Source organism: Drosophila santomea, chromosome 3R (genome assembly GCF_016746245.2).
Source record: "Drosophila santomea strain STO CAGO 1482 chromosome 3R, Prin_Dsan_1.1, whole genome shotgun sequence".
NCBI classification, from domain to species: Eukaryota; Metazoa; Arthropoda; class Insecta; order Diptera; family Drosophilidae; genus Drosophila; species Drosophila santomea.
The window spans coordinates 12,116,523-12,144,105 of NC_053019.2; the positions used below are offsets into that span (position 1 = coordinate 12,116,523).

The following is a 27,583-nucleotide window of genomic DNA, read 5'->3' on the forward strand; positions in this document are numbered from 1 at the left end:
TATATATGTACATATGTTCGCTAAAAAATATGTAGCAAATAGAGGCAGTTTTATTTATTAACTTATCACCATAACTATGTTCTTATAAAAAAACATAAACTACGTCTTAAAAAACATTACATTTAATTACCAACTAAAAACAGTTTGGTCATTTAAGAGTGGAAACTATCATTGACTAATATAATTATTCTTTCATACATCGAAATGTTGATAATTATATTTAATCACTTTCAATTAAAATGGGAAATATTTAATAGACAATAAGCAATCGCATTACCTCGAAAGTCTGTTTTGTGACCATCAACTTTTGGCGCTGCCCTCGCCATATTCGCCTTTTTTGTCGCTCAGATTGCTTTGTTATTTGTCAACCATTTATTATTGTGCAAATAAAACGAATCCGCCGCCCATATGGATCGTCGAAACACAATTGATTTATACGATGTGCAAAAGGTTGACAGTCCCTTTACTGTGAACCAATTACTGAACTTTAATAACCTTCTAAACCATTTGAAGCTTGCCAAAGACGAGGGTGGTGACCAAAAATGAATAGTAAGGATAGGTCATTCGGTAATTTTAGATCCATTTTCATTGAAATTAGCGCAAAATATTTTACATAAGATATAATTAGTAGCATCCTAACTTTTTACTTACTTACCCGTTTTGATTCAATTAACAAAGCATTCGTAAATTTTCACATAACATGCATTTTACATGTTTTTATTTGGAGGATTACAATTGTAGTGAGTATTTAAGGCTAGGCGTAGAAACTAAACAATTACATAACTGGAATGACAAACACTAAAGAACCGTGTGTAATACATGATCAATTTTGATAGAGCTGGAGGAGCTGAGCTAAGTTGCACACGAGGCGGCCGCACGAGGTGCCGCTAAAGCTTAGTTACACTCAACAATCATATCTAGGCTACACTGTATCGCTTCAATTCGCATAAATTACCTAAGTCGAGAGTGGCTAGAGAAAGAGATTTGGCAGGCCAACCCAGCGGGTTACTCGATCCTTATGACACCGGCACCGACGCCGCCACTGTGTGCGCACATGGGCGGCATAAAAGTCCATTTATCGGTCTCCGGATCGTACACCTCGACTGTGGACAAATTTGACTCGCCATCATAGCCGCCGATGGCCCACAGTTTGCCCATGTTGGCGGCCAGAGCCACCCGAGAGCGCTTGCAATTCATGGGTGTCACCAGCTTCCAGGTGTCCGTCTGGGGGTCGTAGCACTCTACGGATCGAAGGAATGAGTTGCCACAGTAGCCGCCGCACACGTAAATCTTGCCGTTCAACGTGGCCACGCCCAGTCTACAGCGACGATTCAGCATGGGCGACATCTTTACCCAGACATCTTCGTTCTGGTCGTACCGCTCCACCGAATCGAATATAGACAACCCATCATGACCGCCAAGGGCGTAGACGTAGCCGTTCAATTGGGTAACTCCACCAGCTGAACGATATTTCATCATTTGAGCAACCTTCGGGTAGTGAAATAGAAGTTGGATTAGTTTTCGTTCCCTTCTGGGTAAAATTGAATATGTATTGACTCACAGTCTTCCAAGTATTAGACTTGGGATAGTAAACTTCAACGGTATTGAGCGAGGTGACGCCGTCGTAGCCGCCACACACATAGATACAGTCATCCAATGCGGCCACGCCCACGGCGCTGCGTTTGCAGAGCATGGCACAGCCCTGGGACCACTTGTTTTTGCGCGGGTCGTACACCTCAACGGTGGACAGACGTTCGGTGCCATTGAATCCGCCAAAGGCGTATAGCTTGCCATTCAGAACGGCCACACCCACGCGAGATCTGTCGAGAATTTGTCAATTAGTATGGGACAGAATAAAAATAAACGTTCCTCGCGCACCCACCTCATCATGGACATTTGCTCGCCCATTTTCCATTTTTTGGTGAGCGGATCGTAAATCTCCACCGTGCTCACAGATTCCCCGGTGCTGGCCAGTCCTCCCACGGCGTATATTTGTCCAGTAAAGAACTCACCGGACCTCTGGCGCGTGCGAAAACTCTGCAGCAGACCCCTGCGTTCGGGCATGAGGTGAAAGTCCTTGGCCTCGTCTAGAAGATCACGGCATTGGTGCGAGGATCGGATGAGCTCCTCGCGTGCGACACGATCCGCCAGGAATTGCGGCGAGAGCAATGGCAAGCGCACTGCAGCCAGGACCTGGGGAAACAGCTCAGAGCGCTTGTCTTCTGAGTACTTGACCCACTTCATGCAGGCCTCGAAGATGACCTCCTCGGTGCGCACGTTGAGTTCGTCCCGGCGCATAAGCTCCAGCAGTTGTTCGCAGTCCAGGGCGAGAAACTCCTCCGACTGCGAGACTTTGGCAAAGTTTTGATCAATATACTTGTCGGCAGCATCGATTAGCTGACGGCAGATCATGGAGTCGGCAAAGGTGCGGATTCCCAGAACATTGTGCGGATGGAAGCGAGAGATCAGGAAACTGGCACAGGCGTCCCGGACGTTGGACAATTGCAGGAAGCTGGCGCCTACCATCAGGCTCTGCACATTCTGGTTGTCAATGCGCACTTGGCCGCTGTAAACATAGTTGATGAGACTCTCCAGGGCACTTGGCTCTATGGCGCTCTCCTTCATGGTGATCTCCTTGATCCGGCTCTCTGCCATGTTGTTGGTGAACATCGCATAGAAGTACGGGATGGTGGCGGCCAGCACAACGCGGTGCGCGGAGAAGGTCTGATCTTCAACCTGCAATAATTCGGATGGCGTTTTATATTTAGACGCTAGATAATGAACGTATCTCTGAGCTGCGGGTGATTGATTGCCCCTGACTGACCACCAACCTTTAGGGTGACATCGCATAGCTTGCCCATCCTGCGGATCTCCTTGAACAGGGGAAAACTCTCGCCGAATAGCTGATCATGTTTGTAAACAAAGTACTGATCCTCCAGTTGGCTATTATCACTCAAATCCATCACTTCAACGGATGAAGAAAAATGATAAACAGTAGAGATGCCAAATGTTGTTTGCACTGCAGTGCTAGTGGTGAGTGGCCAGCGATACCGTAATCGATAGTTGAGCGCGATTTGATAGGTAAAAAAAAGAATTAATGGTAATGAAACATAAGATATTAAATTAATTGCTCTTTGAAGTTAAATAAGTTTTTTGGACTTTCAAAACTGTAATATTAATTTAAAAAAAAGTTCAGTAGATTTTATGTAACAGTAATAATCTGTTTAAAAAAATAATTTAATATTTTGAATACATAATTTTTTTATTTTATATTATTATATTTTATTAGTTTTCATATTTCTGTTTTTGCGTCACCTCACAAAAAAGCGCGCATCACTAATTTTGCGACGATGACAGCCCTATCAGCTGTTAATGTGGCTGGAGTGTTTTCTTCACTCGGATTGATTAAGGGTCCAAAAACATTTCCGAATAATCTGGGTCGCTCGCTTATAGGAAAGCCCCCGATCTGAACTAAGAAGTTAATGCATGGACCGCTGTTAAATGCAAGGATACGCAAATAGCAAGTAACATGGAAACCGCATCACCGAGAGAAGCCCAGGTCAGTGAAAAGGTGTCACTAGAATTGTTGATGACGTCTCATCTTGTTATTTGCATTTGCAGAAGAACCCGAATCCGATCGAGGCGCTGAGCAAAGATGAAATCATCAGCAAATATAAAGGCCTGCTCAACATTGCAAAGAAAGCCAAACAGGCGAAAGATGGTAAGTTAGATGGAAAGCTTCAGGGAATCTTCCAGAATAATGTTACCCACTCTCTATCAGAACTCACCGAGGAAAATCACCGACTCAAGGAGGCCCTAAAACGGGCGGCGGAGAAGCAGAGCACCCTGCCAGCCATGCAGGAAATGGTCCAGGACTTTACCGATAAGAACCTCATCCTCACGGAACAAGTTAATACCCTAAAGCGGAAGACCAAGGAGGACGCCGACCGGCTGACGCAATTCGAGATCGAGAACGAGAGTCTAAAGCGCCAGCTTGGACGACTGAGTGATGAAAACGATGCCCTCCTTGCCGATGTGGATCGCATGGAGAAGGCTATGCAACAGGTCAATGCTCTGGGTAACGAGCAACGCAAGAATCTGGAACTATTGGAAGTGGACATTGCCAAAATCAAGGAAGCGGAGGCGGAAAACGCCAATCTTCGCCAGCAAGTGGTCACGATCGAAGAAGAGTCGAGGCTGCTGCAGCAAAAGTACCAGAGCATCAAGGAACTAAACTCTGAGCAGCGCAAAAAGTTCAATTCTCTTAAGGACCGCTTCATTGACGTGCATCGCAAGCTGAAGAACCTCAAGGAGTGCAAGTGCGTGCTGCTGGAAACGCAGCACGAGTACGCCGCATCCGTATCCAAATGGCAGGTGGAGATCATCAAAGCATCCCAGCTATTATGCGCAAAGATGGCGTCCCTACAGGCCGAGAACGAAAAACTGAAGCTGAACAACGCAAAGTCAGACAATAATCGTCACACAATTGACACAGGAATTGACCGCAAGCGATTGCTGCAAAGAGTTCAGGAACTGGATCGACTAGCCAAAATAGTGAGGCAGACACAGAAGGACCAAAAGAGCAATTTGAATGTGGAGCATATACTCAAGAAGATAACCGCTCTCGAAGAGCTGGCAGCCATTATAAAGGAGCAGCAAAGAATTGACAAGGAACATTTAATAGGCGTTACGAGGGAGCAGGAAAAGACCGAAAATCACTCCAGGAACCTCGATGTAAGCTTTTTTCAGACCAAGCTTAATCAGATGCAAAATCTGGTCAAACTCATCGAACAGGAGCGCGATAATCAGCAGAAGAAGTTGCAGGATTTAGAAGCTATCTGTATAGAACTGCGTCAACACAACGAGGATTTGCTTACGCGATTCCACCTCAAGGAGCAAGAGCACGGGGAGTTGCTGACGGAGATGAGGGAATTAAACGAGGCGCTGAAGGGACGCGGTGATGCCATTTCACGCCTTCAAGAGCAGCACGAGGCGGAGGTCAAGCGACAACGAGACTTGGAGGATCAACTATCCAGCAGTCAGCAGGCGGCGCAGGAGAAGTTACAGAAGATCAAACAACTACAGAGTCGTGTTGAGGAATTGGAACAAGCTAATGCTGATGCCCAGAGTGATGTTCTATCGACATCCACAATATCACGAGCAGAGGAACTAAGTCGCCTGCGTGAATTGGACGAGGGCTACGAGGAGAAGTACCACAAGCTTAGAGTCATAGCTGCCAAGCTGAAAAAGAAACTCCAGGAGCAAACGCAGCAGCTGAATGAAATGGAACAGAGCGGAGCCTTAAAGGAGGAGTTGGAGGCGGTCAAGTTGGCACAGGTCCAACTGCAACAGGATCTTAATGCTGCTCGAGCTGAGAACCAGAAGCTGAAGTCGAAGGAGAAAATAAAGCACTCCAGTGTCCTTAATTTGGAGATCGAAGCAGCCGAAAAATCCCTAACCGAAGTTACCGCGAAACTGGCAGCTAAATCTAGCGAACTAGATGCCGTTAGGGAATCACTGGCCAGCAAAGAAAACACCATCGTCCAGCTGCGCAAGGAGATTGCCATCCTGGAGGAGGCCAAAAACGGAGAGGCGGCCCACTCCCTACAGCTAAAGGAGCAGATTGATCGCATGCAGGTCCAGGTCAAGGACGCTGTTCACAGCAAGCAACTGGCGCTCACTCAGAAAAAGGATTTGGAACAGGGGATTGAGCAGGCCAAACTTGAGGCGGAGCAATTGCGTCTCCAGCTGGCGGAAAGCGCCCAACAATACGAATCCAGGCTAGGCACGTCCACCCAACAACTACTTAGCCGAACCGAGGAGCTGGAAGTGCAATTGGCAGAGCAAAAGCGATTGGAGACGGCGCTTCGAAACTCGGAACGAGCTCAGGAAGATCTTCGAGTAGAGTACACTGAATACAAATTGAAGGCACAGTCCGTGTTGCGCAAAAACCAAAGTAAGGGCTCCAACCGGGAACAGGAGTTGGAGGAAGAGTTAGTTGCGCTTCGAGAGAGTGAACGCAACCTGCGAGCTAGCAACGATGGAAGAGCTGCCCGCTTGGCCCAGTTGGATAGTCAAATAGAAGAATTGCGACATGATAACACTGATCTGCAAAAGCGTAGCAAAGAGCTTCTTTCATTAGTTGACGAACTGCGTCAGCAAAATGACCTGCTGACGCTAGAAAACCAACGCCAGTTGCAATTCCAACACGACCTGATGCAGCAGCATCGCCAACAAGTTGATGAACTAGACGCCGCGCACCAGTTGCAATTAAAGCAGGTGCAGCTACAGCTGGACGAAGCGCAGAAGATGCAAGCAAACGTTTCACAGCATAGCACTGCATCTGCCGCGAGCGTGGACCCCAGTCCAGAGCAGGCAAAGATCGATTACTTGCTCATGGACCACGAAACAGGCTTGGATGGCCATGTTGGCGAGGTCTCTCTGGCGCAACTGGCTGCTCAGCGGAAGATCTCTACTGCCTCGAGACGCTCCCACGACTTTATGCCGCTTGACGAGCTGCTCAACACATCAATGAACCAAATAACCAGCGATACCGTAACTACCATTTCTAATTTCGGACGCAGCGTTTCGCAGCAGGAGGACGAGGAAGCGGAAATGGCCGCACGAGGAGATTTTTCCGTCCAAAGTGCACAGCTTCAGGCCACAAAGGAACGCCTAAGCATCCAGGAAAGTCGCGTCAAGCACTTGACCTCCCTGTTGGCCGAAAACGAACAGGATTTGGCTAAACTGACCCAAATGAACGACATGCTCAAGGAAGAATTGCGCCGCCAAGAGCGCTCTGAGGAACGTGAACAGCACATGCACAACTCCGAGTACTTGAAGAACGTCTTCTTAAAGGTGAGATCAAGAAAGCATTAACTTGTTCCTCTGTAATTCGTTATTAATTCTATTAACTTGCAGTTCCTTACTCTAAACAATGTTGACGAGCGTCAGCGATTGGTTCCCGTGCTAAATACCATTCTCCGCCTGAGTCGCAACGAAATGGATATGCTGAACTGTGTGGCCAAGGGACAGAAAGGTAACAACTAGCTGAAAAGTGAAAAAGTACGACTCTTCTTATACCTGTATCCTTCTTTCAGTTTCTCCAGATGGCAGCAGTCGCAGCTGGACGGGGTTCCTGACTGCGTGGAGTGGAGGAGGCAGTCCAAATAACAACAACTAGCTAACATCGTAGGATCTATAACACAATTATTGGTATTGTTGGATGTGGATGATCGCCAGTCACTGGGCAGTTGCATAGCATTCATTCTGTAAATCTTGTACAATTTTCCTTTTATATACTAATGTATTTTAAAATTGCTCGTTGCTGTTTGGCACATCGTACTTTGTACACTCTTATATTTGTCCACACCCGTTGTGTTGAGTGCCCTATACAGCACTATCGTCAATATGCGCGTTGTAGATTGAAATCCTTTGCATATATTTAAAAACAATGTTTTTCAATGGTTTGTTTAATTTGAAATTCTATTACCATATAGATCAGACTATAAATCAGCGGCATTGTCTATAAATTAGTATTCCATTATTTGTATTGTATGTACTATTTATAAATAGGATCGATATTTATGCATACATTTACACTTATAAACGGTGTATATTGTTTACACACAATATAAAATATTATTAACATAAAACTAACATAAATTTTATTAAAACCAAAAGTGAGTAATCAAGTTAAATAAAAAATCTGTCTTGGCGGAATACATATGCAGGTGAACGATTTGAATCGAAATGCGCCAAAAGATTAAAGATCACAAGTCGAATAACTACTTAAATACTAATCAGTATTGTGAGCCCGGATCGCATCCTGTGCTAATCTATTGCCAAACGCCCGCATAGTTGCCCACCAAAGTCGCTGGCAGTGGTCCTCCTGCAGCGAACAGGCGCATCCGAGTGCTATCATAGCAGTGGGTGTAGATGGCGGGCACATACTTCACCTGCTGGAAGCCATCCATCTCGTCCTCCGGATACTGTAATGTTCAGAATAGTTAAGTGAGTTGGTATTCTAATAAAAAACTGTAAAAGCACCAACCACTTACCACAATTCCCTTGCTACACTTTAATGCGACTGTGCGCGAGGCATTTACACTGCTCTCCAAATACTTTCCGGCGCGAATGTCGTAGAACAAGAGCATGCCCAGACCTGTGCCAACGGTGAGCAGGTTACCCTCGAAAGAGGTGGCCCGTATGCCGCAGCCACTGTATCGAGATGTGATCTTCTTAATGGTTTGAAGGGTTCGGGCGTCCAAAAGGATGGTATAGGAACGGCATCCCACGGCGTAAAGGCCGTCGCTGTGGTAGGCGATGCTTACGTTGTCCTGGCAGTTTGGCAGCTTTCGGGAGAGCGTCTGCTTGAATGTCTCCGCATTAAAGATGTGAATGTATCCGTTCAGCGAGAGGGCGGCAATCTCCTTAAACTCCTTGTTGAAGCAAAGGGAGCGAATCTGTAAAGAATCATATTGATAAAATGGTTCCAATCGATTTGCTTTAATGCACTCACCCTCTGGGCAGTGCGAACTTCCTTGACACTAAGGGGGTGAATCGTGGCAAAGGTGGGACACGCTTCCTCCCCACCATCTGGGAACTCCATGTGGTCCTCGTTGATCCGCCAAAGAGCCATGCGCGAGTCCTTCGATCCGGACACCAGAAACTGGTCATCCAGCCAGCACATGCCCATTATAAGGTCGCGGTGCCCACCCTCGCCTACGCACACGGGATCTAGTGTGGGCAGTCGGTACACAGCAATGTCGGAGGAGTTACGCGCTCCGGTGGCTAGGAAGGATCGGCTGGGCGACAGCTCGATGGCGTGCAAGCCACCCTGGACCTCAGGATGGTTTGCCCGGCTATTGGAGAGTGTGGGTATGGCGTCCACGCGGCGCATGTTGACATCGTAGACGAGCAGTTTGTTGCACTTGGTCCCGAAAACCACTTGTCGACTGCTCAGCCACTTGGAGCAGAAGACCTTGTTGATGTAGCCGAGACTGATCTGCGTCTCGCGCAGCATGTCGTGGGTTAGCACGTAGCGGCTGGTGTACTCCACATTGACGCTGCGACGCTGCAGAAGAAGATGGGACAAAGTTCATGTTAGCAATGCAAGTGGTGCGACTGCACAACATATACCCACATCCCGGAGTCCACTCTCCCGGCTGCGGAGGTAGTCGCACAGGTTGTATGATGTGTTCAGGACCTCCTCCTGCTGCTGGGGCGTCTCCTCGTCGCTGCCGGAGTCCTCGTAGGTGACAAAGTCGTCTGGCTTGTCCGGTTTCCTTCTGCGCTCCTGGCGCATCGCCCTCTGCTTGGCCCTGCGCTCCTCCAGCCGCGAGGTAACGTGGCAGGACGGATAGGTGCCCACTACGCTTTCGCGGATGGTTCTCACCATCCCGTTGTACATCTTAAGGCAATTGTTTAATCCGATTTGTTGTCTTTTCTTTACTGGTTATCATCCGCAAACAAAAATGGTGGTGCGTAGACTAGAGTGGAACTACTGGTTCCGAACTGAATTTTGCTGAACCGATTGTTTTGCAGTGCAATGCAGTTAGTTAAGAAATGGAAATAATACGACTGTGTTGTTGACGTGGCATGCAATCTTACTTACAAATAACTTGGAATATATCGTAGACGTGATTCGCTCTAGTTTCTTAGTTCATTAATTTAACATATTACTACAGTTCAATCGAACGTCGCAACATATCGTTACTATCGTTCATCCCTTACAATTGCCCATCTGGCCATCTCTTTCACGAAGGGTTTTTTCTATTCTCCCGACATCAGCTGTTGCGATTGGAGTGTTGACTTTGTTTGTAAATAAGATGAACTACAACGCCAAGCGAGTAATGCGCCAGAACTCGGTTTGCGTGGGGTCCACCGACATGGCAGCGTCGCCGATAATGATTGGACCTGCCCCGCCCTCGGCGCCCAGCACGCCGCAACTGCAGACCACCGAGGACATCAAGCCGCTGCATGTGCAGCAGCGCCAGGTGATCCTGCTGCAAAGTGGAACCATACCGACGAATCCCTCGCCGCAGCAGGTCAACCTAGCTGGACAGAATATAGCCGGCGGCGCCAGCGGCAGCAACGCTGCCAACGTCCTGATTCCGGATGATGCACCTGTCTCACTGCTGACAGAGATTGCGGATATCATGCGTAGCTTTGGCGACAGCGACCAGCCCAGAACGGGAAGTGTAAAGTTGGTTGAACAGATCCTGCAGCAGCAGCTGCGCGGCATCTTCAATGAGGCTTCGCTGGTGGCCATGCGGCGGAAGCAGAATCCCTGCCCTTCGCAGGCGGACTTTGAGTTTCTGATGCGCAACCATCCGGTGAAGATAGCGCGGATGCGAAAGCACCTCAAGGATATGCGCATACTCAAAAGGTTCCTTAGTATACGCACGGGAAGGCCGCAGGACTTCATGGACGACTTAGAGCAGCAGGAGGAGGACGAGGAGCTGGCCATCGATGTGCACGAGCTACACGACGAGGACCGCATGCGAAGATTATTCCGCGCAGATCGAATCTCGCAGATCCTTACGGGTCAGCAGTACCTGGAGTTCAATGAGGCGCGCAAGACCTCCTTCTACTGCCGTCATGGGGAGAAGATCAAGAACAAGTTCCGCCGCTTTCTGGACCTGCCCGCTGACCTTCGCATCCCCACGCCCACAATGAACATTCTGGCCTACTTGGCCCATGAGACCATTGCCGCCATTGTCGACTATTCCATCCTGACGCGCCTGAACTCGGACAACCGTGCGACCGAGCCCTACAGCCGGGTAACCTCTGCCGGCGGCAGTCCGGCTATGATGCACGTCTGTCCGGAAGTCACCCAGGGTCGCGGCATGGAGGTGGTGAAGCCAATCAGTGTCCCGGAGATCCACGAGGCCATGCGCCGTTTCCGGCAAATGAGCAGCCGGAAGATTGGGCGGTATCGCAACTCTTGCGACATCGATTTCCGGCGCAGTTTTCTAGCTATTTAAGTTTTTCACTTTACTCACACATAAGTAGACTGTACTATTCATTTATATTAATCCAACTTTTCATTATTAATCCGCCGTACATATAAATTATACAAATTATAAAATAAAGCTGGCTCGTTATTGGCTCGTTAAAAATGTTTAATCCTGAGAGGTCGAAAACAACTAGGCATATTCATTATTTAATTTTGCCGGTGGCATATATCCTGGCTTTTGAGGCTGCGACTAAAAGACAGAAAAACGCACTCCAATTACCCAACAGTGAATTTTCCTCTCATGGAGCCGATAAATTGAAGCGGTAAACGAAGTTGAAACTGGCACCGACAGATAAATAAAAGCGCAATAAAGAAATTTGCCGACAGGCGCACTCACACGTGTGGCACAGAGACGGGCCAAGGAGAAGGACCAGCAAGGATGCCGCAGGAATGCGAAGCTGCAGCAAGAGGCATTAAGAGAAGCAACTCGCGAACGCACTTAATAATCAACTTCCTGTTGTGCATATAAATGTGTGTGACATGCATAGCAACGAAGGATGAAAGGTGAGGTTCGTACTGCAGTAATGGTTGGGGTTGCAGTGCCCCTTTACCAGTGAATTGAAAAGGTTTAAGAATAATTGTTCAATATAAAATGAATCATTTATTAATTTGCAATTATGGTTATGCATTTCGTAGTCTTTTCCAAAAACCATTGGAAAATACTTTAAAAAACCCTTTCTAATTATTAAGTATATTATCTAAGTATTATTGGTTTGTTTATCTGGTGACATGAGGTACAAATCTGATGTACCTTTAAAGCAAGGTGTTGTCTTGCTTTTTTCTTCAGTGAGATACCATAGTATCATCGGATCTGACTAAACGCTTAATGTTGATTGCTCTCTGCCGCAGATGTAAGTCCATCGGCCCATCATTCTTAATCGATTGCTCATACGCCTAACGAGCGGCAGAACCAAGTCGAAGGCTCCTCGATGGCCAGTTAATGAAAACAAGCTGGCTGTGACGAAATTAAGCCAACAACTTGTTTCTTTCCTGCGTCGTCCTTGGTATTTTTTTCCTTGACCCCGCACTGCCTTCCCCACTTCTCCACTCTCACTGTTAATGTTTCCAAATTTGCATTTCATGCGGCTCTTCGCATCGTTCCCGTCGTTTCCATCGTCCCCGTCGTCCCCATCAGGACCATCATCATCAGCTCCGTGGAGCTCGTCGTCGTAATTTCTTCGTATTGTCAAGTCACGTAGCCAATTTCCAGGCGGCGTAAAGTCAATATGCCCCAATCCCTTGTAGCGGAGTCGCCTTTAATATCTCTTAAAGGAGAGGCGCACATAATATATGCAAATATATTATACCTTATAGTCATTAGGTTGTATTTTTAGAATAATTTCATAACCAGGATTATTATTCCTTCGAAAGCTACTTGTTCAAATGATCTTAGGTCGTTCTATACATCTGAATAAAATAAAATTAGCTTTTTGTATAAGTTATGCTAAGGTTTTATTTATTCAATCAATGACAAAATGTTTAGTTACTATTATTATTTATATATTTGCATGCGCACTATGTACAAAGAACAACAAAACTGTCAGTATGGAAGTTACAAAATATGCAAAATATGTAGGAGGAGTGGCTAATAAAGTAAAACTCTTAAATTCTCTAATTAACATTAGAGTGTCTGCATTTGGTAAACATGAATTTGCTCTGGCCAAGCAATTGGATATTTTTGAAAATCCGTTCAGCTAAACTTTTTTAATTACTTTCTCTTTCTCGAAAAGCTGCTGACGTCAGCCGGAGGCAATTTCTCCGGATTCCCAGCCTTTGGGACCATTGACAGTTGTCTAGGCATAAACCATTAGAACCTAGCAAAAAAATAAAAGGAAACCAAAACAAAAACAGTCCTACTGAGAAGCATATTACACGGCCTTTTAATTTGAAACCGTCTTGAAATGTGTTGACACAAGTACTCAGGCTAAATACGCTGGAGCCGGTCTTATTCAAAATGAATGAGATTAAACGCCTCCAACGGAAAGATCCCGCCAACGCCATCGCCATCTCATAGTCATCGCCACCACTCAGTCCACCTATCTGTCCTATGAACACAGCCCAAGGGCATTCTCATCTCATTGTCATTGGTGGCACAGCATTCATGGTCATGCTACTCCACCCCCGAGTGCGATTGACACTGCCACCGAGTGCGTTTGGTGGCCCAGGTGGGAGCAGGTGGGTGGCAGGTGTTTGGCAGGTGGGCTGAGGTGAGCGCACATAGAAAACTGTCTTTATTTAATTAGTTAAGTGGCAGGTGCAATTATATATATGTATTATATGATCACAATGCTTGACCTACTTACTCAACGGCGATTTCAACTTCTTCAAAGCAGCCACATATTTGCATCTTGAATTCGGAACGCAAGGATGTGTGATAAAAACAAGTTATGCATATAAGAATTAAGAGTTCTAATTGGAAGTCGAAAGTTAAGTATGTTGAAATTCTAAGAATCTTAATCTAAATCTATCTTAAAGTCAGCAAAATATTTCAGCTTAAAGTATACTCTTAAATTTAATGGGGTCTAATTAGGCAAATTATTTTTGCAATTATATATGTATTTAACAATAATATAAAAATGATAAATAGTTTTTTAAATTTCTAAATAATATTTCGCAACAATAAATATTTAATTAAATGTAATTAACTTTATTTAAAATGAATAAACTGATAACTCTTCGATGTCTCAACCATTCAAATATTCGATTCTAAACACTGGGAACAGTTCTGGCAGGTCCAAGCGGTTAACAGTGAACGGAAATGGGGAACAGTCATGCGCTCTCCGCAGTGGGAACAGCATGCAACAGTTTGTCGACCCGAAAATCCCCTCAAATGTACCATTTTGGGAATGGAAATGAATGGATAGAAACGTAATTCCACCGAGTCCTCGGTTGCAAAAGCGCAATTCGAAACGAACCATTCCCAGTCGAAGGATGCTGGTTACATCATAAGACACAGGTTAAGACGAGACAGGAGGATTTGCGCAGGGAAACGAAAGGAGGACCTCAACTTGCGAGAATGTTACTTTTGAAAGACCAAACATTACCAAGTGTCAAAATAAAATATAAAGTTCCTTGTTTGCCAAATAAATATGTGTTTAATGGGAAACATACATGGGGTAAACATATTATGCTTATAATTAATGCAGCATGAAATATTATATTTACAAATATTTGACCACAATATTTGCTATCATTGCTTACATTACTCGCCGCATTGTTAAAAACAAACAGAAGCATACATTTCAATGATTACAAAGAATCCATTTTATTGAAAATTTAAATTTGGAAATTTGAATAACATGAGGCTCCAGTTTACAAACACATGTTGAGTGAAATTTTAATGTAAAGCGAAATGATTAAAACCAATTTAGAAATTTATTTGATGTAAACGTTATCAATGTAGCTTGTTTGGAAATTCAATTCCATTTTTTGTGATTTTTGCTATCGCATATCCTTTTATTATTGATTACCCACCCTTTGACATCAGATAAATTATATGGAAAGTGTTTAAATGTCTTTCAAATGGGAAAAGTAATGACAAAAACGGGAAACTTTTTCTACGGGCTGAGCAGAAATAAAAGTGAGCCACAACCTTTGCCCCCAAAAAGTTGGTTGCACTTTAGTTTGAATTTTCTTGGCTCTTTCATGCTCCCGTGGCCGCGAAAGTATTTTTTTTTTTCGCTTTTTTTTCCCATCACAATGGCCTCTGTGTGACTTTTGTGAGGGGCGTTGTGTGGTTGAGTGGGTGGGTTGTGGGTGGTTGAGGATTACCCAGTTCTCCTTCGTCGGCAGATGCTTTAAAACTTTTGATGCTCCTCATACATATGCTACATGTGTACTTTTAAGAGGCTCGGGGCAAACTTTCCACTGTCTACGAAATTCTACGGTAGAAGGCGGAAGGCAGAAGGTAGAAGGGTTCGCCCAACGACGAGTAGGTGGCGCAGGATCTGCGGTCGAGGTCGTCCTTGGGGGTTGAACCTGACTGTCAAAGTTATAATGTGTGGCTGCCTAATTTGCTGTGAAAACTGATTTGCACATAATCAAAAAGGTTGTCTCCCCCGAAGCTCACAATTGAGGTTAAGGCTGTCACATAGACTTGTTATTAACCATCATTAAATTGTTTAATTATTCTCTCTGGTCGCATCTCTGCTGGCGTTTGTCATGGATTTATAATGACAGCCTAAAGTTTACAAAAGCCGCATGACTTTGCATAATATCCATTTAATTAACAATTATTTTAAGTGAGTTCATTCAATCAACGGTTCAAATAATTGGCACTGCACAAAGCCACCTTTGCTATGGACTTGTCGGTTCGTTGACATCTTCGAGTGCAATTTAAAATGCTGTAAATCAATTAAGGAGTCAATTTTAAGTTGCGGATTAGCTCGATGTTGTTTGTTAGGGATTAGTTTAATTACATTTAACACCCGAGTTAAACCTCCTAAAACTTGTACCGCATTTCAAGTGTTCATTAGTTTAAAGCAAGTCATAAATAAAACAGAAACGAATTTATTTGTATTTTTGGTGTGATGTAAATTGAGTCTTGCTAAATTGGAACCTTATGCTCAAGTGCGCACATAAGCCCTCAGTGGCTGGATAAATGTAATTCAAATTCAATCAAGTCTTAAATTCTTATTCACCGATTGTTCGCTTGTTCGATTGGCACAATATGCGATCTGAATTTATACTGCGCAGCTTTGCCGATGAATTATGCAGCATTTATGGCAAACAGAGAATAACTTGAACGAAAATTAGTACAAATCCGAAGTCCCACAAAATCGTAAGCTTTAAAAACAGCGCGGCTGACCCCTGAATGTGTAATGAGGTCAAACCGTGGGCGGAATAAATCAGCAATGGCTGAGTATCATAAATTTCGAAACTGTTGCCAAGGAATCGCTGGTTATTGACCAGGCCATAATATTAATATTTTCCATATCGCCTTTAATGCCATGTTTGAGTTCTTGAAAAGTGAGTTTCCCAGCACAATGGCCTGCTGCGGATTGCAGCTGGCGCAAGGGCATTGAAATAAATCAAGAGGGCGGGTCCTGGCGCTCTGGCGTCCTGGTGTCCACGAGTCCTTGTGACTTCCTAGACCGAGAATAAAAATCAGCGTCGAGATGCAGGCCACATCTTTAGAGATGAAGGGGTTTGGTTGTGCGGTCTCTGATGGCGTTGGCTTATGGGGCGTATGAGCAACCCCAACATGCGAGTCCAACTCGGTGCGAGTCTCAATCAAACAAAGAGCCGTTGTTGTGCAGCTTGCTTAAATGGCCAAAGTATGAGGGATCAGGCTCTCGTGATTGTCCAGGCTCGGTTAGCAGCTTTTTCCATCCTACGCTCCTTTCAACTCATATACAAACAATGCCAATGCCATAGGAGGGCCAGGCTGGCTTAATGAGTGTAAGCCACAAAATCAACGAGTTAAATCGTGTAAAGAATGAAGTTGAACCCGGAAAGCAGGCTGCACTACACCAGCCGAAATCACGTTTGGATTCTATAAATATGCATTTTTGTAAATATGGTAATTTTGTAAAAACAGATAAATAACTGGTTCATATCAGATAGCTAGATACATGAAATAAATTAAGACCCTAAGCCCTAAATTTAAAATTTTTTTCGATAGTCTGTGCTTCAATTACGAATCCCTAGCCCTTTGGTTACCACATTTTTTTGCTCCCTCAGCGAGCAAATAAATTCCTTCATTATTTTTGTTTAATTTAGCAAACAAGTTCTGCTTTTCTGGCAGAAAGCAATCAAGTCGTAGACAAAACCATAGCCAAACAATGTGGTTTCAGCCACGGGATATTCTTCCAGTGCAACGCAAAGCCCAGCTGCATTTCGTCCTGTATCCGTGCTGCACATTTATCAAATTCTAATATGCCTGCCCAGGCATTCGACCCACCAAGGACCCGACCTCCAAAACCGCCAGCTGTCGACGCTCTGTGAAATGGATATGTGCCTTCCTGCTTACGAATGCCACATGGCGGAGGAAGTGGAGCCACACTGGACATTGGACTTTGGACTTTGGTCAGAGCCACAAAGTATGCAGCAGGGGATCTAGAACGTTGCTTCATCAATTTCAGCTCAGTTTGGTTCCAAACAATGTGGCAATGTTTCAAAGCAAACCCAAAGGGACAAATCAATGTGGGTAAATAATTTGTGAACGAGCCTCAATCAATGGCCTTTCGATTGATTCGATAAATAAATTTCGTAGACAAGCGGCTGCAAATTGAATTCTAATTTGTCTTAAAATGTTACAAATATTGCACTAGATTGGATTGCTTGCCCTTCAACGTTTTACGTTTAATTGTCGCAGACACACACACTCACACCTTTTAAATTGTTTGGTTATATTAAAAGCTCCAAAGGGTTGACACGCCCAGAAACAGAAGCCTCAACTCGTTTGCGGTCTGCGGCTGGTGATTTACGACGACAGTCTGTCATAATGTCGCAGTGGCCTTTGTTAATGCACCCAAATCGAATCGCATCCAGTCGAATCGAATCGAATCGAATGGAGTGGAGTCGAATCAGATGGCGTTGCACTGAAATTGGCAGTGGGGCAGGAAAGAAAATCAATTTGTCAATAGCAATCAATGCGTTTTTAAAGCACTAAAGCGCATTGCAAAGCTGTTAAACTTTTAATTCCGATTGGATGGCGCGATAGCGGGATGGGAGCAACAAATAAATCAAAGTCACCCGGGGTCGCCGTCCCTATTTATTTTTTATTTTTCCTTTTTTTTTACTTTTCCCCTCTGGGTCGGCAGCTGCACCGAATGAATTAAAAGTGCCGACCAACAAACATACAAACAAACAAACAATCCAACGAATGGCCAAACAAACATTCAGTATAGTAAAAGTTTTCAATTTTGCTACAGTTGCGGCCGTGATTTAAGTGCCACGCCTGCTGTGACACACCAGTTCGGAATATATACGATTCGAAATTCGAGTTCCATATCCCCAATCCGCAAATAAATTCATTAAATATATATAAAGAAAAAAAAAATACAAATGCCGTTGCGACGGCGGCGGAAAATGGCATATAAATTTCAACTGGCAGCCATAATTCGAGCAATCATTTAGACATAACGTATACACAAGTGCAGTTTGTCTAAATTGCTTGCTACAATTTCGATTTGAGTGTGCATTCAATTGAAATTAAATTCAATTGTCTTTTTATGGCCAATCCCATGCACTCCGACACTCACTCACTCAGCCCGAAACTTCCACCTCCATCCTTCGTTACAGCCACCCATCCGTGAGATAAACAATACCCCATGCATTTTTAAAAATTGCTTGTATTTGAGATTAACGACATCCGCCGTATTTATAGGCAAAATGTTGATACGCTGCCAGGAACAACACTTGGCCAGCCACTTCTCCGGGGTCATTCCGGCCAAATGTAGGGGCATGCATGTTTCGGGTCCGTATCCCGATCCCGCTCATCCACAGTGGGTTCGGGGGCGAAAAAAAACTGATTTTCAATTATAAGTTGATTGGGATATGAGAAACTGTTCATTTATATATTCTTGGATTCAATATTTGAAAGTTTATTCCATCCAAGGCAATAGAAAATATTGTGTTGTTTAATTATATCGCTATATTAATATTCTTATAATGAATGTTTGCAAAGTAATAAAGTAAAAGTTTACCTTAGTGCTATATTAATTGCTCTTTTTTATTACTAAAAGAATAATTTAATATCGCCCAAGTCGAAATATTTATAAACATTTTAGCCGTTTTCAGAACCACTGTGGCAACGTCTGAATATTTATTTGTTTTTGTGTTTCGTGCAGCGCGGCAACATAAAAAAGGAAACCGAAAAGGACTAGAGGCGAACCGGGAAAAAGAGAACAAATCGGGGCGGAACACATTTCATAAATCTTATCCGCGATTGAGCACAGCTCCGGCAGCCTTCGAATTTGTTTTCGATTTTTTGGCCAGCGCTCAATCGCCGCTTATTTTGTGGCCGATTTGTTTTTCGCCGATTGCCGCTCGACGTGCCGCTCCATCGCTTTGGGTGATGTCGATGGCGATGTCGATATCGATGCCGATGGCTGCGACTTGGCGGACCCCGGACTCCGGACTCCGCTAGGACTCCGGCGGCTGGCATTCCGGGATGGAGGCGGTTTGGAGCAGCTTCTGGTGCTTGTAGGGACCGAAACGCGTGCGTGGGTCGGTGGTCCGGCCGAAGGAGATGAAGGCCTTGGGCTGCTTGGCTGGCTTGCAGGCGTCCTTTTGGCGGGGTGGCGGGGTCTCCACATCTGCAGGAGGAGGCGGTGGCGGAGGTTTCTCTTCGGCTTTCTTCTTTTTTGTGGGAACACACTTCCTGCTGCCCGACCAGCGACGTAGTCCATCGCAGAGCATTTTCAGGGCACACAGCATGGCAATCACTGCGGAAACCATCACCATGATTAGTATGATCAGCTGGTAGAGGGTCCACGTGACCGGATTGCCTTCGTCCTCATACCATTCCCGATCTGCTCTAGCCGTCACCTGGCGGGCAACCTCTTTGCGCAGCTTGTGGCAGTCGTAGGCGGACATTAGATCGACTCGGGACTTGAAAGGAGTGGGCAGCTCGTCCGACCACCACTTGTCCCAGAGATCCGCCTCCTCCACACCGGGCAGCAGGTGGGCGCAGTGGGCACACACCTCGTTCATCCACTCCTGGCATTCTATACTCTCCAGGTTCAATCTGCACGCTGGATTCATTCTTATTACTCGAATACATTCGGAATGTACATATATTTAAATCTTTACAAATCATTTTTTCCCAAGCTTGCTGTTCTTACTTTAATAAAGATTTATATTAATCAATGCAAGGTTTTAGTCGAAAGCAGAGGAATTTCTGTAAATGTAAATTTTAATTGAAATATAACCAAGGGAAACTAATTTTTTCAATAGCTGATCATTGCGGACTTTCAGTTTCGGACTGATTTTTTCGATTGCGCCCAATAAGTTTAGACCACTTGATCCTGTATTTTCTTTTTGGACTGCAGAAGGATAGTGGTGATCCAGCCAAAGGCTGACTGGTAGAAAGATCCGTTTCCTTTTCATCAGTTCTTTGTACTGATTCGGTAGCTCCTTGTGATGATTCGAACTCCGTTCCTAAGCCTGGAGATGAGGAAACATGCGACCTTCGGTTGAAATCCATTAGATGACAGTAGTTAGCCCTTAAAATACCCTGCTTGGAAGCGCTGTAGTTCAGGGGATTACCATCCCAGTCCGCCACTTCATCAAAGCAACGAACTTTGTGGCTTTTGTATCTCGGAGTTGAACCGCCTGAAACTCGGCTTTCATCCTCGCTGTTTTTCGTAACCTGCTCGGGTTGCGAAAAGAGACAGCTTCTCGAAACTAACCAGATCCAGAACCCGATCAGGAACAGCAACAAGGTCAGCATGAGGCACAGGATCATGGGACTAACCTCGAACTCATCCTGACCCTCGGATTCCAGCTCACGCTTCAGTTGCATGCATTCCTGGGATGTGATCAGTTTATGTTCCGGTAGCTTATGGATGCTCTCTTCTGACTTCCATTTGGGCTCAGGGCCATCGGATGCTTCTTTAAGGATTGACATTTTAACAAATTAATGTAATTTATGTATTGGGGAGTTGAAAAATTGGTGGGTTTCACAATGAAATAAAATTCATGACGCGTTAATTGTGTTGAAGTTTTTGATAAGCCCTGGAAAATCCTCTTCACTTAAAGGATATATTTATCCATTTATACAGTTTAATATTCGTGAATTGCAATCTTAAAAGTAATAATTTTTGTCGGCCTTTGGCACTTTTGGATCCTTTTCTGGAGGTGGAGAAGAAGTGGCCTTGGGCGGCGGTATGGGACGTTCCGGAATGGGCGGTAGAGTCGGATGTGGAGGAATGGGAGGCAGCTTCGGGTGAGACGGCACCGTAGGCAGTGAGGGAGGATCAGGACGCGGGGGAATGGGAATGGAGGAGGGCTTAGTAGCAGGAGAACTGGAACGGGCTGGTGGCTTGGTCAGAAGTGGATAGGGTTCGACTCCATCATCTGTGCGATTGGATCTAGGCGACGGCAGACCACTTTCCGGTCGGACTCGTCGACTGCCAGATGGTTGTTCGCCATCATTGGCAGCACGCGAGGGTCTGAAGAATGGAGGCCACAGCCAAGAACGCGGCGGCTTGGCTTCGTCCGCGTTCTCCTTGGTTTTAGGTTTGTCATCTGCTTGGGCATCTTTAAGGAAATCCGGGGGAGAGTCGTTGATATAAACTTTTGGTGAAAATAAATGTAAATAATCATATTCGTCATCGCTATCCCTCCTGTCATCATCATCTTGTGGTGTTTCCGACGAGTCCTTTCCATCCATAAACGGTTCCATAACTTCCAAAGGGATAGGGAAAAGCACATTAATCCGATGTTCCTTTGCTATAGAACCGAGAATCTGCAGATGCCTTAGCTAAGTTGGACAGAAAGAGACTGTGATTTTTGAAAACTTGATTAGTATTAGCGATTACTTGTAGGGTAATTTGGTTATCCGACATCACATCAGAGCATTCTTTCAACGCCTTCGAGGCTTTGGCTTCTCCTTCGGCCAAAATGATCTTGGCCCTGGCCTCCCTTGTCGCCTCCGCTTCGGTGGCCAATGATCGCGCCAGACTACTTGGCAAAGCTATCTCCATCCTGCGGAAGGGGTACCAGAAAGTAGAGATCACTCAAATGTCAAGGATTATCTTACATGTCCACTCGCTCCACGCGCACGCCCCATTGTTCTGTGATCTTTGCGACTGCCAGCTGGATTTCCCGGGAAAGCTGCTGCCTGGATGCCAGAAGTTCGTGGAGTTTCTTCGAACCCACAATGTTGCGCAGGGTGACCTGGGAGATCCTTTCGGTGGCATCCTTGGCGTCGTCCACCTTGATGATCGAGTTGATTGGATGGTAGATGCAGTAGTACACGACGGCGTTCACCGTGATTGTCACCGAGTCGTTGGTGAGCATCTCCTGGGGATGCACATTAACTACATCGGTGCGAATGTCCACGGTATTAAACGAATCGATGCAGGGCAGCTGAAAAACTAGGCCTGGTCCCAAGCAACTCCTGAAAATAAAAGTATTGTTATACTTTATAGATCATACTTTTAAGTGGGGAATAGGTTTACCTAATACGACCCAATCGGAATACCACAAGTCTATGGTACTCATAGGCTATACTCAAACAAAAACACAGCGAGAAAGGAAGGAAAATTACCACAAAAATCCATGAAACGATCACTGCTATTTTTTCGAAAATGTAATTGTTGTTATCTATGAGGATAATAAATTAAGAAAATGTTAGTTATTCTCTCTCTCAATTCTTACCATCTTCTGGGCTGGGTTCCACATTAGCTTGCTTCTCAAACTGGACTGCATATTGCTCCCTCATTACAAGAAATTTTTGTACGACAATTAAGATAGATAGATTTCATTGAATGTTATTTCAAATGTATGTTATTTTGGGTATTTATTAAACACCCCAATCCACTTATTGCCGTGCACTTTCCCAGGGGTAAATCATTTCCAATTTAATCATTTGCATATTGCGCTCGCAGGGGTAACTGAACAAACTACAATTTTTTATGAAATTTTTGAAATTACGTTTCCCTCCTCGAATGGAAAACTTTATTTTCGGCAGCAAAAACGGAAGCAGGCAAAAATTCTCAGGATGGTGAGTTACAAATAAAAATTGTCCACAAAATAAAATAGAAGGCAGAAACTTTATCGCAGGCAGAAGCTGGCAAAAGTTCACAGGGCAAAAGGAGGAAAACTTTTTTCTCGCCTTCTTTGCTCTATGTTCATTTTTTTTTCATTTTCATGAAGCGACAAACAAATGGAAACTGACTGACCAGGCTTTAATACTGCAGAATGGTTTGGGGAGCGGGGTAATAACTTCGAAATGACTTTTGTTGCTTCCTTGTGGCAGTCTGGAAGTTGCCACTCTTTTTTATACAACTCTTATATATATTTTTGTTTCTGCCTTTCCGTGACCACATGTGCCAGGCTGAAAGAAAGTTTTCCTTCTCTCACCAGATTCATGGCCCAAACGCCATCATAAAGTAATTTATGTGATTTGCCCATTCTTCTGGTGACCCCGGTCCGGCGGCTATCCAGATCCACACCTCCTGCCACAATGTATCTGATTGCAAGTGCAGCGACATATGGTCAAGTCCGAGTCCGAGTTTGAGTTCGAGCTCGAGTCCAGCCAATTATCCTGGCGCGTCACATAGAAAATTACTCTATTATATTTTGCTCTGATGATGGATAAAGTTATTAGTCCCCAAGGAGGCGAGTGTGTGGCTTGTGGGTGTGGGTGAGGGTGAGGGTGTGGGTTCTGCGATGAACTGCGAAACAAAGAGCAAATGAATGTCCTGACCCGCTCTGATAAACTAATCCGTCATTGTCAGATGTCAGTTGTCGGTACGGGAAATGGGGCTTCCTCGCATGGAGCATACGTACGAGCGAAATGCTGAGGGAAACAATACGGGATACGGGAATCTACCTGTTGCCTGATGGAAGGTGGCAAATTAATGGCTTTTCAGTGCAGCCTCAGATACCGATGCAATTGCCTCAATCATCGCCGATAAGTGTGTTGGCGTGTGAATGAAGCTCGGATGGGTTGAACGATGCATGCGAAAAGGTATTTATCAGTGGCACGGTTTTTATGTAGCACCACTGTCAGCCAGTTGCAATTTAAGTACAAACGGGTGTGCAGCTTAATGCAGGAAAACGAAGTCTACACTTTCGTATTCAATTGGGAGGTATTATTTTTGCTAAAACTACTGAACCCCTTATGACGAAAAGTGTGCGTTTCCACTTAAAACAAAAATGACTTAGTTCAGTTTATACTTAGCTTCAAGCCTTTCAAGCCTTTGCATACCTAGCCTAGCATCAACAAAATTTTAAGTAATTTTATTTAGCCTATTTTTTTTTCTTTCGTGGCACCAAATAAATTGTTGGAGTAAACCATGCGGGACAAGCCAGCACCAGTGGGAGCCTCATGGTACACCAATCTATCCGACTTCCAGGTGCATGCCGTCGAGGCACTGGCCTTCTCCATCCGCGATGACCACGCCGAAGGAACCGTGTACCGCACCCAGTTCTGTCTCAGTCGTTTGGGAGTCACTCCCATGGTGAAGACGCGAATGCTGCGCAAGCTAATCGGGATTTGTCGCGGCAGCGACTTGGCCTTCCTCTACTTCCTGCTGGAGGCGTGCTACAAGGGCGCAGGAGCCGTCTACAGCGAACAGATCCTGATGTCGGCCATCACCTACTTGGATCTGGAGATGACCATGAGGGAATTGGACAAGATCCTGCCGCCGGGAGTGGAACGGCTGAATAAGAAAGAGTCTATAGCTCCTGCAGTGGAATATCGCTCCATCTCGATTCCAACGACTTCATCGACCAGACGCTCATCGGATCCCCAAAAAGTCCGCTCCCCCTACTTTACCTCGTTGCCCAAACCGAAGATTCCCAAGGCTGGAGACAAGTTCACTGCCAAGCGACCCTGCCACGTTGTCTCCTTTCCATTTTGGCCCGCCGGCGAGAGGCCCAACTACAAGGTGAACGAGGAGAACCGCTGGTTCGCCGCGTACAGGTTTCAACCGGTAAAGCGGATGCTCTTCAAGATGGTGGGCGACATCATGACCGACTACTGGGCAAAGATAGAGGGCGCTCAGCCGGCGGAGAACGAGGATATGCCCATATGCGAGTTCCACAAGGAGGCGCGGCGTCAGGAGCAGCTGGTGAAGGATGCAGCTGTGGTCAAGGCACATAAACAGTGTTTGGCTCTCGTGGATATCACTTCACGCCAGGATGCCCTCCTTAGGAAGCGTATTGTGGCTCAGTTGGAAAGGGATATTGAGGAGTTCACGCTGCGATGGAAACGACTTCGTGAGCGCCACCACACGGACGTCATGTTGGTGGAGGATCACGATCAGATCTGTTCGGTGGGCAAGGTGCCCACGGCGGTACAGGAGATCAAGGTAAAGTACCTATCCCAGGAGGCGGACATCGGGCGTCTGAGTGCCAAGCCCACCTTGGGTGTCCATGTGATTACCGGCAGGGGCAACGTGAGTCGGCTAAGCAAAGTGCGGGTCTCGGATCCCGATGATGAAATCACATGCCCCACGCTGCCCGAGGAGGGGAAGCTTTCCAAATGTCCACCCTCTATACTAGGACACATCAAACGTCCGCGCAAGGTGTCCATCACGCAATCGAAATTCGGCGAGGAAAAGCAATCCACCTGCAAGAAACCTTCGAAGCCAGGACGCTTTTTCGTGGGTCCTCAGCAGCACGGTCCCTTCGTGTTCAACTACCATGCGGTCGCACCGCAGGATCAGAGTCCAGTTCCCAGGGATGTGATGCGGGCGCAGGCCATCCGCTCCCTAAAGGAGCAGAGCTGCCCCTCCAGCGAGGATGGCTACAACGGGCGGATCAATCCCCGAGACCAGCTGGTGGCGGCCATCGTTGAGTGCGCCCAAAACATGTGGTTTGGTTCCCTGGAGGCTCATCAACGGCGCCAGTCAGCTGGCCAATCCGAAAACCCAATCACTTTTCAGGAGCCAGTCAAGAATGAGCCGGAGCAAATCTGCAAAACACAGGAGGCCATGGATTGGACAAAGAACATTAAAAAGTTTGACCCCAACAACCAACATTTAATGGAGCGCCTGCTGCGGGATGGATTATCCGTACTGAGAAAGGATCCGCGCTGCGTCTTTGCCGCTTTTCCCGACTCGCACAAGTCCTTTGTGATGCTCGAGTGGATTAAGCGTCGGTATGGGAAAACCTACTGCCACGAGGAGATTGTCGATCAGATTGAAAAGGGACTGACCACCTTTATGAAAGTGGAGAACCAACTGAACGAAGCACCCAGTGCAAAGCGCGAAGGCTTCTCGGCAAAGGACACCTTCGATGACTTTAAACGTCTGCAGGCGCTGGCCAATAAAATAAAAGCCGAGTACCGAATGCCGTTCAACGACAAGATCCTGAACCTGACAAGGATATGCTGGAGTGCCCTGAGTCCCCACTTGGCCAGAAGTTCCTCCATGCTCAAAACCTTCTTCGCCTATCTGCCAGTTCGTTACGCTGACATGCTGAAATAGGATGAGGATCATAGTTCGGATAGGAAATTATTTGTTGCTAAATTGTTTGTTGTTAAATTATTTGTAGTGTCCAGTTTGAATGTATATTGATGCATGTAATATATTCGGATTTGTTTAAGCCGACGTATTGAAGGTGTTTTTATTCGTATGTACTCGTATATAGTAAGTAATAGCTATTTTAAAGGCAAAAAGTAATTTGCTTACAAATTTTAGATAATTGTGTGAAAATAAACAGGCCCCACTTTCACCTAAGAAAACTATTCAAACTAGTCGTATCCAATATAAATGAGAAAATTTAATTAATGACCGGCATACAAATAAGTGGATAGCGTGCCGTGGCATGGCATGTCCTGCGGAATCCCCGCAAAATTCATTGAAATTACCAAGCGTGAAATGAGCAGCTGTCACAGCGGCACAAAGGACATCCTGAACGAGGCGACTTGAGTCGACTCCTGACCGACATGCAAAGCCCACGATGAAGTCGGAGAAGAGAGATTCCGATATTCACACTCGCCGACTCTGGTTTCTCGTTTATTTTCGGGAATTAAAGTTATTTTTGATTAAGTATTGGAATCTGCCACAAGTTGCTGCCAAAGTGACGGAATTTCTTATTTTAAAAACCTTAACTAAAGAGTGAGCAATGATGAAAATCACTATGACGTTTTTTTGCATTTACCAAATTGTTTTGTTTGTTTTTGTTTTGTGGCTACATCAGTATATTCAGTAAAAGTTGTTGAATGGGACCCTCTAGAAAGAATCAATTGTCTAAGAGCCCCGCGAAGATCCCACTACATGTAAAACTCTTTAGAGGTATGGTAAAAATTTTGGAATAGAAAACCGGAACGACCCCCTTTTGCTTTGACACAACGAAGAGGAGTCGAAAGCATCCTGAGATCTAGACAGAAGGCGAATGGCAATTTGAAATTTCATTAAATTTGTCTCAATGCAGCAGACACTTTTTCCCACTTTCGGTTTCTTTTTTTTTGGAATCCATTGTTCGGCGTTGCAAATGAATGGTGCGAAAGGAGAAATTTGCCATGGAAATCAGCACAGATGACTGGGCAACGATGGTGCTCGGTGGAAATTGTGGAAGGTCCCAAGAATCCTAGAAAAGGACATTCAATGAGCGTGCAGCATTTGTGGCCACCAATGTTTCGACTGAATTCAATATTGCCCTAACTGTTTTCGCTAGCTGTTTAAGCCATAAATTTATGTTGCCGAGAAACGGAGCTGTTAATTCCCGCAATCAGCCAGTAGCATTGTTGGCCCCGGTATAAATCTGGACCAGCGATAATTCCACGTCAGCACACGAGCATACGTATTCCTTTAGCCGGAAATGTCCGGACGGCGACTTCAAGGAGCCAAAAGCAACAAGCGTCTAAAGATAAAATCCCTTTTTTTTTCATCCGTTTCTCGTGCGGATTTGTGCGCTTACTAAAGTGCAGGAAAGTCCAAA

At 45.3% G+C, this 27,583-nt stretch overlaps 8 protein-coding genes across 8 annotated transcripts; 3 read left to right on the top strand and 5 right to left on the bottom strand.

Moving 5' to 3' along the window:
- Window positions 1-684: 684 nt before the first annotated feature.
- LOC120453103 (kelch-like protein 18) lies at window positions 685-3,026 on the bottom strand. Its single transcript, XM_039637637.1, has 4 exons — window positions 2,832-3,026; window positions 1,883-2,736; window positions 1,562-1,820; window positions 685-1,488 (listed from the first exon to the last, which is right to left on the bottom strand). Exons 1-4 carry the CDS (start codon window positions 2,961-2,963, stop codon window positions 1,006-1,008), a joined length of 1,728 nt encoding a protein of 575 aa, XP_039493571.1. The 5' UTR covers window positions 2,964-3,026; the 3' UTR covers window positions 685-1,005.
- Window positions 3,027-3,365: 339 nt separating this feature from the next.
- LOC120451200 (GRIP and coiled-coil domain-containing protein 2) lies at window positions 3,366-7,317 on the top strand. Its single transcript, XM_039634651.1, has 5 exons — window positions 3,366-3,559; window positions 3,622-3,721; window positions 3,782-6,858; window positions 6,922-7,039; window positions 7,101-7,317. The coding sequence occupies exons 1-5, from the start codon at window positions 3,530-3,532 to the stop codon at window positions 7,181-7,183; spliced, it is 3,408 nt and encodes a 1,135-aa protein (XP_039490585.1). The 5' UTR covers window positions 3,366-3,529; the 3' UTR covers window positions 7,184-7,317.
- A 330-nt stretch (window positions 7,318-7,647) lies between these two features.
- LOC120451201 (DDB1- and CUL4-associated factor 12) lies at window positions 7,648-9,582 on the bottom strand. The gene is made up of 4 exons (XM_039634652.1): window positions 9,146-9,582; window positions 8,522-9,076; window positions 8,061-8,465; window positions 7,648-7,991 (listed from the first exon to the last, which is right to left on the bottom strand). The coding sequence occupies exons 1-4, from the start codon at window positions 9,410-9,412 to the stop codon at window positions 7,839-7,841; spliced, it is 1,380 nt and encodes a 459-aa protein (XP_039490586.1). The 5' UTR covers window positions 9,413-9,582; the 3' UTR covers window positions 7,648-7,838.
- A 122-nt stretch (window positions 9,583-9,704) lies between these two features.
- LOC120451202 (transcription initiation protein SPT3 homolog) lies at window positions 9,705-11,130 on the top strand. Its single transcript, XM_039634654.1, has one exon. The coding sequence runs from the start codon at window positions 9,831-9,833 to the stop codon at window positions 10,986-10,988; it is 1,158 nt and encodes a 385-aa protein (XP_039490588.1). The 5' UTR covers window positions 9,705-9,830; the 3' UTR covers window positions 10,989-11,130.
- A 7,540-nt stretch (window positions 11,131-18,670) lies between these two features.
- On the bottom strand, window positions 18,671-19,862 carry LOC120453728. Its single transcript, XM_039638555.2, has one exon. It carries the CDS (start codon window positions 19,727-19,729, stop codon window positions 19,109-19,111), a length of 621 nt encoding a protein of 206 aa, XP_039494489.1. The 5' UTR covers window positions 19,730-19,862; the 3' UTR covers window positions 18,671-19,108.
- Window positions 19,863-20,629, bottom strand: LOC120453727. Its single transcript, XM_039638554.1, has one exon. The coding sequence runs from the start codon at window positions 20,592-20,594 to the stop codon at window positions 19,926-19,928; it is 669 nt and encodes a 222-aa protein (XP_039494488.1). The 5' UTR covers window positions 20,595-20,629; the 3' UTR covers window positions 19,863-19,925.
- A 14-nt stretch (window positions 20,630-20,643) lies between these two features.
- On the bottom strand, window positions 20,644-22,755 carry LOC120453726 (band 7 protein AGAP004871). The gene is made up of 5 exons (XM_039638553.2): window positions 22,349-22,755; window positions 22,150-22,294; window positions 21,729-22,088; window positions 21,508-21,673; window positions 20,644-21,449 (listed from the first exon to the last, which is right to left on the bottom strand). Exons 1-5 carry the CDS (start codon window positions 22,410-22,412, stop codon window positions 20,772-20,774), a joined length of 1,413 nt encoding a protein of 470 aa, XP_039494487.1. The 5' UTR covers window positions 22,413-22,755; the 3' UTR covers window positions 20,644-20,771.
- Window positions 22,756-23,865: 1,110 nt separating this feature from the next.
- Window positions 23,866-26,250, top strand: LOC120453325. The gene has a single exon (XM_039637985.1). The coding sequence runs from the start codon at window positions 23,992-23,994 to the stop codon at window positions 26,125-26,127; it is 2,136 nt and encodes a 711-aa protein (XP_039493919.1). The 5' UTR covers window positions 23,866-23,991; the 3' UTR covers window positions 26,128-26,250.
- The last annotated feature ends 1,333 nt before the right edge of the window (window positions 26,251-27,583 follow it).